At 44.2% G+C, this 19142-nt stretch overlaps 2 protein-coding genes across 2 annotated transcripts in view; one reads left to right on the top strand and one right to left on the bottom strand.

Moving 5' to 3' along the window:
- MRPL16 (mitochondrial ribosomal protein L16) overlaps positions 1–4596 on the bottom strand; it is an 11820-nt gene extending 7224 nt beyond the window's left edge. The window contains exons 1-2 of the mRNA XM_089672879.1: positions 4453–4596; positions 1774–1845 (exon numbers count right to left, since the gene is read on the bottom strand). Of these exons, the coding sequence (XP_089529005.1) occupies positions 1774–1845; positions 4453–4507 (127 nt within the window). The 5' untranslated portion in view covers positions 4508–4596. The remainder of the gene's footprint in view (positions 1–1773; positions 1846–4452) is intronic.
- A 2194-nt stretch (positions 4597–6790) lies between these two features.
- On the top strand, positions 6791–19142 carry LOC149466200 (uncharacterized). The gene is made up of 5 exons (XM_089672759.1): positions 6791–6847; positions 9032–9177; positions 10539–10727; positions 10814–10937; positions 12257–19142. The coding sequence occupies exons 2-5, from the start codon at positions 9100–9102 to the stop codon at positions 13969–13971; spliced, it is 2106 nt and encodes a 701-aa protein (XP_089528885.1). The 5' UTR covers positions 6791–6847; positions 9032–9099; the 3' UTR covers positions 13972–19142.

The following is a 19142-nucleotide window of genomic DNA, read 5'->3' as shown; positions in this document are numbered from 1 at the left end:
TGCTCCCGGAACAACCCTCTTCAACCTTCACTTTGGGGAGAGTTCTTCTCATTTCCTGTTGCATCTTCGGGACAAGAAATGAAGGGAAATCTCCCCAGTGGAACAGAGACTGAAAAATATAATATCTAAAAATTAAGGTGGACTTTTTTTTTTTACTTCTCTGCATTTAAAGTGTCACTAAACCCACAACAGTACAATCAGTCTCTATATGCAGTAAAGCATGCTGGTTATACCCACTGTTGAACCTCAGGGGTTAATCCTCCACATTGTGTAAAAACACTGTTTGATCCTGTCTTCTCTGATCGTCCCCTTCTTCCAGTGTCCCTCTCTCATCTCCTGATAAGACATATCGTGTGGAGTCACTCTGCACATGCTCAGTTTGGTGTATATTGCTAGAGAGGTTTTTTTTTTTTACTTGGAAGAGTGCATATGATCAGCACAGGGCCAATCAGCACTACCCAAACAGAGGGTCAGGGGTCCTGCATCCTCCAGCAGCAGAATAAAAACTCCTCCTACAAGCTTTAACCAGTGCTCTTCCGGACGCTGATAGAAGTCCGGGACCCACAACAATTGGCGCCCTCCCAGAACTGGCCGGCCGCAGTGAAGCCGTCATTCGGCTATCTGCGGTCGGCCAGTGGTTAAATACCACTCAAAAGAAATCTCCATTTGTGTGGAAAAAAAATGCTAAAAATGTCATATGTGTACAGTGTTGCATGACTGCGCAATTGTAATTCAAATTGCAACAGCGCTGAAAATTGGCCTAGGCAGGAAGGGGGTGAAAGTGCCCGGTAGGCGAGGGGTTAAAACATCAATAGTGGGATAAACATACATATGTAACTGTATCTTTGCTACAGTACATATGTTAAAGGTTATAATTTGTACTCTTCCTCTTTTATTTTGATTATGTTATTATTATGATTTTAAGGACAAAATGAAAAGTGCAATAAAAATATAAAAAAAAAAAAGAAAGAAAAAAAAAAAAAAGTGGTTGTAAACCTCAGACATAAAATATGAACAAAGCATATCCCTCTATAATGTGTATTTGTCTCAATCCAGAGCACTTATCCAGTGTCATCTCTGTCTGCTGCCTCCTTCCTCTGCTACCAGCATGAGTCACAAGATTTCCTGACACCAAGAAAAGAGTGGTGACAGTGGAGGGTCCTCCAGCACACCGCCTGTGATTGACAACCCCAGGTTTGTTCCTGTGAGCTGAGTGGAGGGGGGCGGTTCCCTTCCCTCCAATCAGCTCTCAGAGCTCTCCTCACTGAGCTCTGCAGAGTGTAATTGCAGCTCTCAGGGCCCCCCCCCCCCCACTGTTTCTGAGCTCTCAGAAAAGCTTTATAAATACTGCACTCTGAACAGATGTAGAGAAGAGAAGGCTGCAGATGAGTCACTTTTGACACCAAGAAAAAAGTGGTGACAGTGGAGGGATCTCCAGCACTCAGCCTGTGATTGACAGCCTCAGGTCTGTTCCTGTGAGCTGTGCAGAGGAGGGGGGTGGGTGGAGTCCCTTTCCTCCAATCAGCTCCCAGAGCTCTCCTCATTGGGCTCTGCAGTGTGTAATTTCAGCTTTCCGCCCCTTTTTTTCTGAACTCCCAGAAAAGCTTTATAAATACTACACTCTGAACAGATGTAGAGAACAGAAGACTGCAGATGAGTCACTTCTGACAAGTTTTCCTGACACCAAGAAAAAAGGATAAATTTAAAAAAAGAAAAAAACAAAAACAAAACAAAACAAAAAAAAAGCAAAACATATTTTAGTTGCTTCAATACCTCTAAAATCCGGTGGCGGGTCATATGACTTCAGTCCGGCTGTGACAGCTCTGTATGTGTTGGGCACACGACCTGGGCGGGGAAAAAGATCAAATTGGTTTGTTAGTGACTACAGAAGATCTTCTCCGATTACAACGCAGCAGGTTATCAGAGACACGCTTAACCGATTCCCCGCCACCCTACGGCACAAATACTGCTACAGGGCGGCAGGGCTGTGCAAAATCATGTGATTGTGCATTTCCGGGTAGGGGGCGTGCGCGCACCCTACACGCACCGCCATTGGCAGTTACAGCTGTCAATCACCGAGTCCTGGCCAGGAGATTCCCCGCCGCCATCCGGTGATCGCCGACTATCACTGACGGGAGAGAGGTCTGTATGTAAACAATACACATCTCTCTCCTGCCAGCAAGGACATGTTGCTGTGTATCTCTCTGCACAGCACATCTCCCTAGTAAAACAGCACACAGTTATCCCTTTGATTGCCCCCAGATGTTAACCCCTTCCTGTCCAGTACAGTGTCAGTGCTTTTTATTAGCACTGATCACTGTATTGGTGTCACTGGGGATGTCAATGACACCAAGTCAGTTCTCCCCAGTGTCAGAAAGTCCACCGCAGTCCCGCTATAAGTCTCTGATCACCGCCATTACTAGTAAAAAAAAAAAGAAATCCCAGTATCTATACCGCCATTTGTAGACGCTATAACTTTCACGTGATTTACACGTATTGGGATTTTTTTTAACAAAGACACTGAGTGGGATACATTTTGGCTGAAATTTATGATGAAATTAGATTTTTTTTATTTTTTTACTGGATATATTTTATAGTAAAAAGGCAAAAATATTGAGTTTTTTTTTTTTTTTTAAATTGTAGGTCTTTTTTGTTTAGAGCGCAAAAAATAAAAACCGCACAGGCGATCAAATACCAACGAAAGAAAGCTCTATTTATGGGGAAAAAAAGGACGTAAATTTAATTTTGGTGCAACTTTGCATGACTGCGCAGTTGTCAGGTATTGGGATTTTTTTTAGCAAAGACATGGCGCAAAATACATTTTGTCCTAAATTTATAAAGAAATGTTTTTTTTTTAATTTTTTTACTGGAAATGTTTAATAGCAAAAAGTCAAAAATATTGTTTTTTTCTCAAAATTATCTTTTTATTTGTTTATAGCGCAAAAAAATAAAAAACGCACAGGCGATCAAATACCACCAAAAGAAAGCTCTATTCGTGGGGAAAAAAAGAACAGAAATTTCATCCGGGTGCAGCGTTGCATGACCGCACAATTATCAGTTAAAGTAACGCAGTGCAGTATCGCAAAAAATGGTCTGGTCAAGAAGGGGGGGAAATCCTCTGGAGGGCACGTGGTTAAAAAAAAAAGATCATTGTATTGGTGTCACTGGGGATGTCAGTGACACCAAGTCAGTTCCCCCCCCAGTGTCAGAACGCTATAACTTTCACGTAAACCAATTAATTTACACGGATTGGGATTTTTTTTTTTAGCAAAGACATGGAGCGGGATACATTTTGGCTGAAATTTATGACGGAATTAGATTTTTTTTTAATTTTTTTACTGGACGTTTAATAGCAAAAAGTCAAAAATATTGTTTTTTTCTCAAAATACATATTTTTTTAATAGCACAAAAAAATGAAAAAACGCACAGGCGATCAAATACCACCAAAAGAAAGCTCTATTCGTGGGAAAAAAAAAAAAAAGGATGGAAATTTAATCCGCGTACAGCGTTGCATGACCGCGCAATTGTCAGTTAAAGTAACGCAGCGCCGTATCGCAAAAACTGGCCTGGTCAGGAAGGGGGGGGGGGGGGAATCCTCTGGAGGGCGAGGGGTTAAAGTGGGCCACCGCCAATAAATATGACCCTCCCCTTCCCTTACCCTCGGTTCACGCACCAGCGTTTTCTGCAGCGTTTTTCAGAAACACAGTACAGTCAATGTAATATGATCTCCTATGGGACAGGCTCACATCTCCGCGTTTTCACCCGGTGCGTTTTTTGGAAAGGGGCGGGGACTATTTTCAAGGCAAAACGTTGCGTTTTTGGTTCTATAGACTTCAATGGAGACGCTGCAGAAAAGCATGTATTGCGTTTTTGATTTGTTTTCGATGTGTTTTGCGTTTTTAATCTGCCTAGCAACAAGAAAAAAAAATGCAAATGTATCAGATGCGTGGCAAAAAACGCAAAACGCACTGCAGAAACAGATCGAATGCAAACTGCAGAGGGGATCATTGGGCTGCAATGAGGGCAGCACAGGGCTCTTTGGACTAGTAAACAGGGATTTTTATTAGCAATTACCAGGGAAAAGAAAAAAAAAAGAAGATAATGGGTGGGGTTCCTCTTTAACTGCCACTGAGATGTTGCCATAGGCAGGACAGCACCAAGAGGGCCTCCAGCACATTTCCAGCAAGCCAACAAGAAACACTCATCTAATCTGTTCCAACTACTCAGCTTTTTTGTTGCAGATCAGTATATAAAGCAAGCTATACATTTCTGTCCCCTGTAAAGGAGCCATTTTCCTATACTTCATAACTTAATACAGAGCTACAAGAAAATGGCGGCTATCATACAGAGAAAGCAGGAAAGTGGAGACAAACCAACAAGCAACCCTGCCTTGTAGTGGACTGGTTCTGTCCATGTGCAGTCATTTAAACTCGCGGGCCGGGTGTTCCATACCTGTCAGCAGGAGACCTCGGAGCCCCGACAGGCGGCTCCATAGCGGTAGCGCCATCCTCCCGCCACACGGACACACAACGTACACAGGCCTCCGGCAGGCAACCAGGCTACCCTGGATGTGACGTCATTAGTGTGGGTGGTGCGAACAGGTCAAGGTCAAAACTGGGCGCTCCGCCTACTGCGCCTGCGCAATACGTGTGAAATGATGGAGATGTATGCCAGCTTCTGACCCATTAGGGACAAGAGGAGGGAGCGGGGCCAGAATAGGAGAGGGGAGGAGATACAGTAATTTTCCTGTATATTGAATTAAAATTCAGGGAGATGCGGTCACTAAAATCTTCTGTGTAAGGTCTAGAAATAAATGTCCTCATTAGTGTTCCCCCTCCAGTGTGATTTATTACATTGGGTGCCACTGTCAGAGTACCCCCATAAATCAGTTGCCACCATCAAAGTACCCCCTTATGGCAGGCGTTCCTATCAGAGCACCCTCTTAAGTAATGTGTTCTTATCAGACTGCCCCCTTACATTGGGCAGTCCCATCAGAGTGCCCCCATACATCGAGCATTCCAATCAGAGTGACCCCTTACATCGAGCATTCCCATCAGAGTGACCCCTTACATCGAGCATTCCAATCAGAGTGACCCCTTACATCGAGCATTCCAATCAGAGTGACCCCTTACATCGAGCATTCCCATCAGAGTGACCCCTTACATCGAGCATTCCAATCAGAGTGCCCCCGTACATTGAGCATTCCAATCAGAGTACCCCCTTACATCATGCATTCCAATCAGAGTTCCCCTTTACATCGGGCATTGCCATTAGAGTACCCCCATACATTAGGCATTCCCATCAGAGTGCCCCCATACATCAGGAATTCCTATCAGAGTTCCACCATACATCAGGCATTTCCATCAGAGTGCCCCCATACATCAGGCATTCCCATCAGAGTACCCCCGTACATCAGGCATTCCCATCAGAGTCCCCCCATACATCAGGCCTTCCCATCAGAGTGCCCCCATACATTGGTGATTTCCATCAGAGTGCCCCCATACATCAGGCATTCCCATCAGAGTGCCCCCATACATCAGGCATTTCCATCAGAGTGCCTCCATACATCAGGCATTCCCATCAGAGTGCCCCCGTACATCAGGCATTCTCATCAGAGTCCCCCCATACATCAGGCATTCCCATCAGAGTGCCCCCATACATTGGTGATTTCCATCAGAGTGCCCCCATACATCAGGCATTCCTATCAGAGTGCCCCCATACATCAGGAATTCCTATCAGAGTTCCCCCATACATCAGGCATTTCCATCAGAGTGCCCTTATACATAGGTATTCCCATCAGAGTGCCCCGTACATCAGGCATTCCCATCAGAGTCCCCCCATACATCAGGCATTCCCATCAGAGTGCCCCCATACATTGGTGATTTCCATCAGAGTCCCCCCATACATCAGGCATTCCCATCAGAGTGCCCCCATACATCAGGCATTTCCATCAGAGTGCCCCCATACATCAGGCATTCCCATCAGAGTGCCCCCGTACATCAGGCATTCCCATCAGAGTCCCCCCATACATCAGGCATTCCCATCAGAGTGCCTGAAGAAATACATTATTATTATTATTATTATTATTATTAATAATAATAGTTAAACTCCTGAACAAAAAAATGCATTATTGATGATAAAAATAAAAATACATTTTAGTTATTATTAAGGTTATGGGTTAATTATTAATTTATTATTACAAGTATTTATTTATGATTATTTGTGTATTTATTTTAAATGTATTTATTATTATTATTATTATTTTATTTTTTGTTCAGGTTTAGGTGTTTATTTTGTTTATATTTGTTTAATATATTTTTTACGGGTTGGGGGTTAAGGTTAGGGGTTAATTATTATTTATTTATTATTACATAGTATTTATGATTATTTTAATTTACTTGTGTATTTATTTAACATTTCTTTATTCATTTATTAATTATTATTATTATTACCCTAATGAAAAATGATAAATAAATAATACATTAATAATATAATAATGCGTTATTATTATTATTATTAGGCCAGAGCATGTGCCTTTCCCATGCAATCAGAGCTGCAGACAGGGCTCCCTATGTCACCTATCAGGAGAAAGAGCCCTGAAAGCGGTATAAAACTACAACTCCCAGAGTGCTCCTGGGCAGCAGAGCACGTGATGCCACGCTTCTCCAATCCCCGCGCGGGGATTTCGGCTATGCTAAAAGATGCTTGAAACGCACAGCTGTGCTAAGGATGTTTGGAACGCACGACTGCGGAAGCGGCCTGTGAAACGCAAGCTCTGCACTTCCGTCGAGCGACTTCCGGCCAGTCTGCAAATAGAAGAGCTTAGGCTGGGAGGAAGCAGCTGCAGGTCAGTGATGGATGGATGGATGGTGGGGGGCGGTGCAGGAGGGATGGATGTGTTTGTAGGATGGAGGATGCTGTCAATGTTTATATCCTACTGATTCTATCAATAATGACACCAACAGGGCTATACTAAGAGGGACAATGTGCAGCAGCCAATCAGGTTTCATTTTGCTGAAGTCAGAGCTGAGTTTTGATTGGCTGTTATCGGTTTTTGCCATCTTTTGATATAAAATGAAGCCATGCAAGGTACTGCGATGGCCTCGCTTAATAGCAGTCCCATTCCTCGCCTCCTCTTCACCCTCCGCCATTCAATTGCGGCTTTGCGGAAGGTCCAAGTTGGGTCTGTGACTCTTCCCCACCCTCCCATGTGACAACCATTGACACCAAAGCAGCCAATCAGCAAGCACTTGTGCTGTCATGTGGACGGAAGTGGAGGGGGTCACAGGCATCCCCATACCTGGAAGTGCTGGGTGTGTCGTTCCACTTCCCAAGGTGGACAGACCAGCAGGGGGCCCTAATGAAAGATATGTGCTGCCCTCAGGATAGATTTTGGAAGAGAGTTCCCATAGATGGGAGAGGCTCTGAAGAAGTCCTGGAGGCAATGATATGCCTCTCTCTAAAGTGAAGGGTTTTTCGGGATCGCCTAAAAGGAGACAGAGTAGAAGATAGTCGAACAGATTGGGGTAGGGAGTAACAAAGGATGCAGGCAGCTCAGGAGACATCCTGGAGATAGTCTACTCTAAACAGAAGGTTTTCAGGGATCACCTAAACATCGGCAGAGTAGGAGATGATTGAACAGATTGTGGTAGAGAGTTTCAAAGGATGGGAGAGACTCTGGAGAAGTCCTGGAGGCAATGATAGGTCTCTCTAAAGAGGAAGGTTTTCAGGGATCGCCTAAATGTGGACAGACTAGGAGATAGTAGGACAGATTGTGGTAGAGAGTTCCAGAGGATGGGAGAGGTTTGGGAGAAGTCCTGGAGGTGAGGATAGGCTTTTCTAAAGAGAAGTGTTTTCAGGGATCACCTTAAACTGGATAGAGTAAGAGATAGTTGGACAGATTGTGGTTGAGAGTTCCAAATGATGGGAGAAGCTCTGGAGAAGTCCTGGAGGCAATGATATGCTTCTCTAAAGAGAAGGGATTTCAGGGATTGCCAGAGTAGCAGATAGCTGGACAGATTGTGGTAGAGAGTTCCAAAGCATGGGACAGACCCTGGAAAGACTCTTAAGAAGTCCCGGAGGTGAGGATAGGCTTTTCTAAAGAGAAGGGTTTTCAGGAATCATCTTAAACTAGACAAAGTAGGAAATGTTTGGACAGTTTAGGGTAGTGAGTTCCAAAGGATGGGAGAGACTCTTGAGAAGTCCTGGAGATGAGGATAGGCTTCTCTAAAGAGAAAGGTTTTCAGGGATTGTCTAAAACTGGACAGAGTAGGAGATAGTCAGACAGATTGGGGTAGGGAGTTCCAGAGAATAAGAGAGGCTTGGGAGAAGTCCTGGAGGTGAGCATGGAAGGAGGTGACAAAGGAACTAGAGAGCAGGATGTGGAATGAAATGAGTTCTGAGTTGCGGTTTTACCAACCTCCAACACTAACATACAGCTGCTCATGGCTGTTCATATGTCGCAGCAAAACTTGTCACTTCTGTCGGGAGGGTGCTGCAGCTAAACACTAATGCAAGTCTGTGGGGCTGCACTGCAGCGGGGTGGGCGGAGTCATTTAGAGTGGGGAGTTCAAGAAGAACAAGTGCACTTTGTCTGAAAATGCTTTATGGAATTCCCCTTAACCAATGAATGGCCCTAAAATCAAGTCTGTAAAAATGCAGACTAGCATGTTTCCTGGTTCCAGCTCCACCCCCTCTCTTGGCAGCCACTCCCACACACACTAAAACAAAAAAAAAAAAACAATGGGCAGCACAAAAACATGTGACAAGAGCTTGAGTGCCGTCTCATACATGTGACAGGCTTGCTGAATCTGAATACCCTGGTTTTAGCTCAGCAGCAGTGCTTTCTGAGGTGGGGGGATTCTGTTTTATTTTTTGCTTTCAGTTGCTTTTCTTTTGTTTCACTGAGAAATGTTTTACAGGAATTACAAATAAAGTTATTTTTTCTTGCATATTGGGAATTGTTGTTTTTTTTTTTTGTACCTGAACTGATTCAGTCCAATTATTTGCTTATGTGCTTATTTCATACTAGTACGTTGTGCATCGTCCTCATGGTGTCATTGGGATACGGGGCCCCAACATTGCCGGCATCATCCAAGGATGGAGAAAGATAGGAGTCACATGACCAAGGAAATATTAAACCTCACCCTGGAGATCATCTACCTGCTGACCGGAGAGGTGAGGAGGATTCTGGGAGGTCACATGACATCACTCTTATCTCTATTAATAAAACACAGAGCTGACTGGAGAGGTGAGGAGGATTCTGGGAGGTCACATGACATCACTTCTATCTCTATTAATAAAACACAGACATGACCGGACAGGGGAGGAGGATTCTGGGAGGTCACATGACATCACTCTTCTCTTAATTAATAAAACACAGACCTGACCGGAGAGGTGAAGAGTATTCTGGGAGGTCACATGACATCACTGCTATCTCTATTAATAAAACACAGACCTGACCGGAGAGGTGAGGAGGATTCTGGGAGGTCACATGACGTCTCTCTTATCTCTATTAATAAAACACAGACCTGACTGGAGAGGTGAGGAGGATTCTGGGAGGTCACATGACATCACTCTTCTCTTAATTAATAAAACACAGACCTGACCGGAGAGGTGAAGAGTATTCTGGGAGGTCACATGACATCACTGTTATCTCTATTAATAAAACACAGACCTGACCGGAGAGGTGAGGAGGATTCTGGGAGGTCACATGACGTCTCTCTTATCTCTATTAATAAAACACAGACCTGACCGGAGAGGTGAGGAGGATTCTGGGAGGTCACATGACATCACTCCTGTCTCTTAATAAAACACAGACCTGACTGGAGAGCTGAGGAGGATTCTGGGAGGTCACATGACATCACTCTTATCTCCATTAATAAAACACAGACCTGACCGGAGAGGTGAGGAGGATTCTGGGAGGTCACATGACATCCCTCTTATCTCTATTAATAAAACACAGACCTGACCGGAGAGGTGAGGAGGATTCTGGGAGGTCACATGACGTCTCTCTTATCTCTATTAAACAAACACAAAGCTGGCCATACACTGATCAAAATTTGGTTGGTTCAGCAGGGACTGGCCAAATTTCAATAATTGCGTGGCAGTCCCCGCTTAACAGAAACCAATTGTTCGACCAACGTCTGTCTAAGGGACATGTTGGAATTTGTTTCTCGATCAGCGACTGCAGCCAGTGATCAGCGTCAGGTGCAGTTGTCAGAATACAGTGTTCAGTTAGGGGGATTCCCCCATCCTCTCCAGGAACCATTAGAAAGCCTTCTGTAGACACAGCTATGTTCAGATCAGGGGCGGACTGACAACTCATGGGGCCCTGGGGCAATAGGGTTCATGGGGCCCCTGTGTCCTTGCCCAGACTCAAAAAAGCCTATGAAAAAGGTACCAGGGGCATCTCATGGGGCTCCCTACTGACCCCAGGCCCTCGGGCAGTGCCCAAGTTTCTAAATGGTCAGTTCGCCCCTGGTTCAGATTTGATATGTTCTAACCGCTGGAACATTTCTATACATTTCTTTATGCAGGATTATGTACCTTTGAGCAGATCTGATGTGCATATCACAAGAAGCATTAGTTCACGTGTGTCAGGAAGATGCAGCAGAAGTCACAGTCCCATCATGGAGCTTCCATCTCTCTCCCCGATAACTAAGAATAACAAAAACCAGAAGATTCTAGAAGTCATCCAGAAGATCATGGAGCTGCTGACAGGAGAGGTGAGCAGTGCCGGGAATTCTGGGACATTATCCAGTAACAGACAAGGGATGTGTCTGGATGGTGACTGTATCATTGTGTGTGTCAGGTTCCTATAAGGTGTCAGGATGTCACTGTCTATTTCTCCTTGGAGGAGTGGGAGTTTATAGAAGGACACAAGGATCTCTACAAGAACGTCATGATGGAGAACCGGCCACTTCCCAAAATAGAAGGTGAGACAACTCCCAGTAAGTATGCTTTGGTTTAAATTAGGGTCAGGCACCAGGCGAATATAAAAACCCACCCTGTGGTCCGGCTGAGAATTCATCCAAATTAAAGAAAAATTAAGCGTGAGGGACCATCGGGCACCCCATCTGTGTGTCTCGGCCAAACAGTGCCTCCTGCCCTCCAAACCCTTCCAGAAGACCCATCACTAATAACAGCCCTTTACCCCAAACATCGTACACAGACAAGATGTTGAGGTAAAACCAAAGGAATTACTTTACTGAAGAGAAATACAGGCTTTTAAACACTTGAAAAATAGGGGCAGTCCCCTCATGAGCAATAAAAACAAATATTGAGATAAACATCCCACAATGGTCAGGTAATGAGGTAAAGTTGACACAAGACTAATCACATCCTGTAGGAACCTCCAGGAGGACCAGTGACCAGACAGAAACAATAGGTGACTCAATTAGCAATTCACACCTAGAAGGCACACAATTGGGAAATTACACAATGGGAGAAACTTGGTACTCTTAACTGAGACAAGTACACACTAGAGCAGGGGTGTCAAACTGTCGGCCCTCCAGCTGTTGCCAAACTACGATTCCCATTATGCCTCTGCCTTTGGGAGTCATGCTTGAAACTGTCAATCTTGCAATGCCTCATGGGACTTGTAGTCTGGCTGGAGGGCTGCCAGTTTGACACCTGTGCACTAGAGGGATATGCTTTGTTCATATTTCACGTCTGAGGTTTACAACCACTTTAAGAGCCATTCAACCCAAATTTACAATGTTCGTTTGATGCCGGAGAGCTGAACCTGTTGACATTTTCCTCTCTTACTCTTGGGGATGCTACTGGTGAGACCTCTTGGCTGAGTTGCCAAGTCTGACCACCTGCTGTACCCATTATTAGGTGTTCCCACCATGCTGGAAGCTGAAACACAAAGTTGAGCAAGAACACCCAATCTCACACTGAAATTGGAAGTTTCGGAAACACAAGCCAATTGGGCTGTCAAGATCACATGACTCGGGTGGCTTTGATTTGGAAAGGGGGTTGGTTTGGACAGCTTATGTTTTGAGGAGGTCACCATTGTGGTCATGCCTATTAATTGTAGGGTGACCATGCAGGCACCAGGGAGGGGACTAAATGGTGGTGTTACCCTGCTCTAGGCAGCCTAGGAGGGATTGCAAATCCTACTTTATTAAAAACTTTAGATAGATAGATATGAATATACAGTATTTATACATTTACACCCACACTCAGTAGTGGCTTCTACACTGGGCTGTCATTCTTTGACATAAAATTGTGCCGATTTTCTTTCTCATAGACTTGATCCCGAAGAAGGATTGTGAAGTAGAGAGTTGTGCATCGTCATTGATATCGCCGAATGTAAACAGCAATAAAACTCCTGTGCCCAATAAAACAACCAGCCTAAAAAGCTGTAGAAAGAAATGGCCCAGAAAACGGAAGCTCAGGTGGGTAAGAAAAGCCAAAGCAAGACCCTCCGCTGGTGGAAAAATGTCAGCATTGTTGACTCACGAGTGGTCACAATATGCATCTCCAACGAAGGAAGCTTCTCCTGCTTGTTGTACCGATGATAACTCTCCAGCAAATAGAAGCCTGCCCACCCCATGCAAGGTTGAAAATTTGGCCCAGAAGAACATCAATAGTTGTGCCCAGACACAACCAGTAGGTAAAAAAATTAAAGCAGAGTCCTCCTCTGCCGCCGCTGCTGGCCTCCCGACCTCTGATGTCTTTGAACCTACAGAATACATTGAAGCCAAGGTTCCATCTGGAGATAATGAAGACTTTGGGTCATACTTGACATCTTGTTACACAGATATTTATGTTCCAAATGACCATCCACAGTGCACCCCCCATATTATAAAGGAGGAGCCTGTGTCATGTGACGAAGATGGACAGATTGTCTCCCTATCAGCAGCTGACCATTGTGCAGCTACTTATTATACACCAGTTGAGTCCAATGGTATTAAAGAGGAACCAAGTTTATTTTCCATAGGACATATGGATGTTTATGACCCTGTAGACCCTGAACCATACAGATCTGGTTTTGTTAGGATGGAGCCTGCCTCATGTGAAGAAGGTTCTACACCTACAGATTGTTTGCAAAGACCATGTACAACCATGGAACCTACACCAAAACAATGTGCCACCTCTAATTCTAGTAGGACCACAAATCTTATAGCCAGAGAGTGTCAAACCTTAGCTACATCTCCAAGACATTATATAAACGAAGAGTTTTCACTAACGCAGTGCACAGCCATAAGTCATACACCAAGATATTGTCCAAACACAGATCTCACACAAAGACATCTTACAAAGGAAGAAGCCTTCTCCGATAAAGAAAGCTGTGATGATAGTACCTCTATGGAATATTCACAAGCACATTATGCGTTCGTTCCGGGGAGTCTGAATGAGAGAGATAAGAAACATATCCAGAAGAAGACCAAAAAGTTGTCTATAGCCAATGGACGCAGTTACAACAAAACGCACTGTGAAAAGGTGACTCCTTTGATCCACCAAACCTCCCTACTCTCCCAGACTAGCTACGTCTGCTCCGTATGCAAGAAAAGTTTCACCTCTAGCTTCGGCTTAGTCAGACACCAAACAGTCCACAACGGGAACAAGGTGGCCTGTCCGCAGTGCGGAAAGCTGTTCTTCTACAAGTCAAGCCTACTCATCCACCAGCGCATTCACACCGGCGAAAAGCTTTTCGGTTGTCCCGTTTGCGGGAAATGCTTCACCAATAACTCGAACCTTATTGTTCATCAACGTATCCACACTGGAGAGAAGCCGTTTTCCTGTCTGGTGTGCGGGAAACGGTTTGGCCATAAAGGCCACCTCAACAGGCACATGAGGACTCACGCCACTGACAAAGCAATGGAAAGCATTGGGGATGATGAGCCGAACAGTTGGGTGGCTTGTAAGGTGAACCAGCAGGCTCTCAAAATATACGACACCAGCTCATATTCTGCTTACAACAAAAGGTATCAGAGTGTAGATTCACCACCACGATGGTAAAGCCATCAATTTTCTAAGCTTTTGTTGAAAAGAGAATAAAAAAATAGAGGGCGCCACCACACGGTTTTTCATTTTATGATCTAATAAATATCTACACTTAGATGGTGGCGCTCTCTGTCCTTTTGTTCTCTTTTCAATACAGGAGAAAATGAGGACTTATCCAATACTATGATTCAGAGGAGCTGAAGTCATTTCAGGAGTGACTATACAGTGAAGGAAATGCGTATTTGATCCCCTGCTGATTTTGAATGTTTGCCCACTCACAAAGAAATGATCGGTCTAAAAATTGAATAGTAGGTGTATTGTAACACTGAGAGACAGAATAGCTTAAAAAAATTCAGCAGAAATGCTTGTCTACCAAATTGTGCACTGATTTGCATGTTCATGAGGGAAATAAGTATTTGATCGCCTATCATTTAGCAGGATTTCTGGCTACCAGGTGTCTTTCATACAGGTAACAAGCTGAGATTAGAAGCAGTCTCTTAAAGGGAGTGTTGATAATCTCATTTTGTTACCTCTATAAAAGACACCTGTCCACAAGAGCAATCAAACAATCAGATTCCAAACTCTCCACCATGGAAAAGACCAAGAGCTGTCCAAGGATGTCAGGGACAAGATTGTAAACCTACACAAGGCTGGCCTGGGCTAGCAAACTATCGCCAAGCAGCTTGGTGAGAAGGTGACAACAGTTGGTGCAATCATTCACAAATGGAAGAAACACAAAACAACAGTCAGTCTCCCTAGGTCTGGTGCACCATGGAAGATCTCACCTCGTGGAGTATCAATGATCATGAGAACAGTGAGGAATCATCCCAGAACTACACGTGAGGATCTTGTCAATGATCTCCAGGCAGCTGGGACCACAGTCACCAAGAAAACAATTGGTAACACTATGCCGACAAGAATTGAAATCCTGCAGTGCCCGCAAGGTCCCTCTGCTCAAGAAAGCACGTGTCCAGGCCCGTCTGAAATTTGCCACTGAAGATCTGAATAAGGCAGAGGAGGACTGGTTGAAAGTGTTGTGGTCAGATGAGACCAAAATCGAGCTCTTTGGCATCAACTCAACTCGCCGTGTTTGGAGGAGGAGGAATGCTGCCTATGACCCCAAGTACACCATCCCAACTGTCAAACATATTGGTGGAAACATTCTGCTTTGGTGGTGTTTTTCTGCTAAGGGGACAGGACAACTGCACCGCATCAAAGGGACGATGGACGGGGCAATCTACCATCAAATCTTGGGTGAGAACCTTCTTCCCTGAGCCAGGGCATTGAAAATGGGTCATGGATGGGTGTTCCAGCATGACAGTGACCCAAAACACACAGTCAAGGCAACAAAGGAGTGGCTCAAGAAGAAACATATTAAGGTCCTGGAGTGGCCTAGCCAGTCTCCAAACATTAATCTGATTGAAAATCTGTGGAGGGAGCTGAAAGTTCGATTTGCCAAACGTCAGCCACCAAACCTTAATGACTTGGAGAGGATCTGCCAAGAGGAGTGGGCCAAAATCCCTCCTGAGATGTGTGCAAACCTGGTGGCCAACTACAGGAAACGTCTGACCTCTGCGATTGCCAAGAAGTGATTTGCCACCAAGTACTAAGTCATGTTTTGTGAAGGGGATCAAATACTTATTTCCCTCATGAACATACAAATCAGTCATCATTTGTTAGACATGCATTTCTGCTGAATTTTTTGAAGCTATTCTGTCTCTCAGTGTTACAATACACCAAACATTCGATTTTTAGACTCATCATTTCTTTATGAGTGGGCAAACAATCAAAATCAGCAGGGGAGTAAATACGCATTTCCTTCACTGTATAATATCGGACTTTTTAATATTGGACTTATCCAGTGGACTATCATTAGAAGATTCCCCCTTTCCTGCCCTCACTATTTCTCCCCCCTCTCGTTACTCTGTTTCTTTGTGCCATAAACTTGCATTTTTTCTAAGCTTTTATTACCTAATGAGGGAACTAGCTACCTTGGGATTTTTTTTTTTCTATAAGAAGGATTACAACAGACAATCGGGTACCATAGTACCCAATTGGTGGCCCAAGGACTGCAAGTGGCCCCTTGGTACTTATTTTGTGTCCCTCAGACCCCATCAACCAGAGGTCAGTGGTTTCCCACCCAGCTATTCACTAAACAGAATGTCACCTAGTATTAGGCGCAACGTCCCCCTTTGTCACGTGATACGTAGGGACAGCAAGCAAGGAAGTGTTGCTTTGCCAAGAAGCCAACAGTGTCATTGTAACTTGAGACTCACGTCACCAATCTCTTACCATCTGCAGCACGTGCCCGGTGATCAACCACTTATATCATGTCTTCAGTCTCCGGCAATCTCCAGTAGCATATCAGTATTCTAAAAACCATGACTGTATCATAACAGTCTCTTATCATCTTCTGTGGTATATCCTCAGTAGCACCTCTGCAGTACCAAACCATAGTTTTAGCATGCTGTAGTCCTTTACCATCTCCAGTTGGATGTCTGAAGGCTCCAACCATCTTCTATAATATTTTCTGTATCTGACCTGTCCAGTCTAAAACCATACCTGTATCATGCAGCAGTGTCTTATCTCCTGTTGTATCTCTGCAGTGTATGTTTCAATAGGTAGAGGAAAAGTCGGAACCACTGTAAGGTTTTTATCCCTGACTTTGTCCCCACTGGGAAGACATTCTCTCACTTCCATTTCTGGTGACCATCTAAGAAGTGAAGGGAAATCTCCACAGTAGAGGAAAAGATGGCAATGCAAAACCTAACCAAAGTCCTGCCCTTTCCCTACTCTACTGGAAAGCTGAAGTTGGGCTTGAGACTCCTCCTAGGCTGAGATCACATGACTTGTGCCTAGGTATCTGATCATTGGACCTGCTGCCTTGGAAAGCCACATCAGCAGTTTCTCCAGACCAGGTCAACATGACAAGTCATTACTGTAACAGAAGGAAATAAAAAACATGGTAGATCACTTGTTCCACCTGTAATGTTTGAGGTGTCTTCTGCTATCTATTTACATGACGATTAGTGTAACTTTTGATTTACAGTTGTGATCCCGCACAAAAAAGCACGGTTACAATATTCCTGACAACACTTTGACGTGCCTCACCGGGCTTTTTCGTGGCATTGGCACAGTAAAGACTTCTTTATGGCAACTTGACCATGGAGCTAATTTTTGTTCAAATATCGTCATATTGTGCTCCTTAAAAACAACCATACCATCTTTTTACAGAGCAGCCTGTATTTCTCTTAAGATTACCTGTGGGTTTTTCTCTGTATTCTGAACAATTATTTTGGCAGTTGTGGTTGCAATTTTTCTTGGTCTACCTGACCTTTGCTTGGTATCAAGATATCCCCAAATTTTCCACATCTTAATAAGTGATTGCACAGTACTGAATGGCACATTCAAGGCTTTGAATATCTTTGTATATCCTTTTCCAACTTTATAAAGTTCCATTACCTTGTTACGCAGGTCTTTTTGACAGTTCTTTTCTGCTCCCCATGGCTCAGTATCTAGCCTGCTTCGTGCATCCACATGAGAGCTAACAAACTCATTGACTATTTATACACTGACACTAATTGCAATTTTAAAAGCCACAGATATACATCGCTAGGCACCAAACTATTGGGGATCATTACTTCTTTTCCAATGATCAGAGGGAATATGTTTCATCTTTCATGAGATTTAAAATACGAGGGTTGAATCAAAAGTAGTGCTCAAGTGGACATAACTTATTACCTTACATAGGTTGTTCAGATTTCACAAGCTGGTAGAAACTCTTCCTTTATAGCAGGGGTCTCCAGACTTTATAAACAAAGAGCCAGCTTACTGTCCTTCAGTCTTTAGGGGAGCTGGACTGTGGTCAGTGGGAAGGGATATCTCAGGCTTGGTGGTCAGTGGGTGTGAAAAAAATACACAGCACCCTTGTGATTAGAAAGAGGAATAGTGCCACACCATTGGTCTTAGCAGGAGGAATAGAGCCCCATTGTTAGTTTTAGTAGGAGGAATAGTGCCCCATGGTTGATATTAATGGGAGGAATAGTGCCTCATCGATGGTGTCAGTGGGAGGAGTAATGCCCCACTATTGGTCTTAGCAGGAGAAATAGTGCCTCATTGGTAGTTTTAGCAGGAGGAATAGTGCCCCATGGTTGGTATCAATGGGAGGAATACTGCCTCTTTGACGGTATCAGTGGGAGGAATAGTGCTCCACCATTGGTCTTAGCAGGAGGAATAGTGCCCCATGGTTGGTATCAATGGGAGTAATACTGCCTCTTTGACAGTATCAGTGGGAGGAATAGTGCTCCACCATTGGTCTTAGCAGGAGGAATAGTACCCCATGGTTGATATTAATGGGAGGAATACTGCCTCATTGATGGTGTCAGTGGGAGGAGTAATGCCCCATCATTGGTCTTAGCAGGAGGAATAGTGCCCCATTGTTAGTTTTTGCAGGAGGAATAGTGCCCCATGGTTGATATTAATGGGAGGAATACTGCCTCTTTGACAGTATCAGTGGGAGGAATAGTGCTCCACCATTGGTCTTAGAAGGAGGAATAGTGCCCCATGGTTGATATCAATGGGAGGAATACTGCCTCATTGATGGTGTCAGTGGGAGGAGTAATACCCCATCATTGGTCTTAGCAGGAGGAATAGTGCCCCATTGTTAGTTTTAGCAGGAGGAATAGTGCCCCATTGATGGTGTCAGTGGGAGGAATAGTGCCTCATCATTGGTGTCAGTTGGAAGAATAAGTGTCCCAAGGGCCAGATATAGTCAAGCAAAGGGCCTCCTCTGACCCCTCGGGCCGTAGTTTGGAGACCACTGCTTTAACCCAACCATCAGAACTGGTCCATATAATCAACAGCCACTTCAAAAGCAAGAACGTCATTTACACATGGCAGGGAACCACCCCTAAAGGTGTTTGGTCAAACGTAAAGAGTCCATCCCACATCCAAATGAAGAATGTCATTGGCCTGGGGCTTGTTCTGGCCAAGGTGGCTTTTCCCTTTTTCTCCCACCAACCGGATTAAACAATACTGCCCAAACAGAAAAGTCTACGTCAATTTTTTTCTCCCATTTTTAATATATAGCGATTGGCTAATATGTCTGTATGTCTTGCCTTTTGTAACTGTTACTTCTGTACATATCCGCAATTTTGGAATATGAAATATAAAGTGAATAAGTTGGT

This window comes from Staurois parvus, unplaced genomic scaffold (assembly GCF_062004578.1).
Source record: "Staurois parvus isolate SC_StPar_1 unplaced genomic scaffold, SC_StPar_1.0 ptg000132l, whole genome shotgun sequence".
Classification (NCBI taxonomy): Eukaryota; Metazoa; Chordata; class Amphibia; order Anura; family Ranidae; genus Staurois; species Staurois parvus.
This window is presented reverse-complemented; position numbering and strand designations above follow the sequence as displayed.

Bases quoted from the DNA above. Each gene is read 5' to 3' on its own strand.
- LOC149466200 (XM_089672759.1), top strand. From the start codon at position 9,100: ATGGAGAAAGATAGGAGTCACATGACCAAGGAAATATTAAACCTCACC. The intron at 9,178-10,538 runs GTGAGGAGGATT...TTCTTTATGCAG, and splicing joins TCTACCTGCTGACCGGAGAG to GATTATGTACCTTTGAGCAG. The intron at 10,938-12,256 runs GTGAGACAACTC...TCTTTCTCATAG, and splicing joins GCCACTTCCCAAAATAGAAG to ACTTGATCCCGAAGAAGGAT.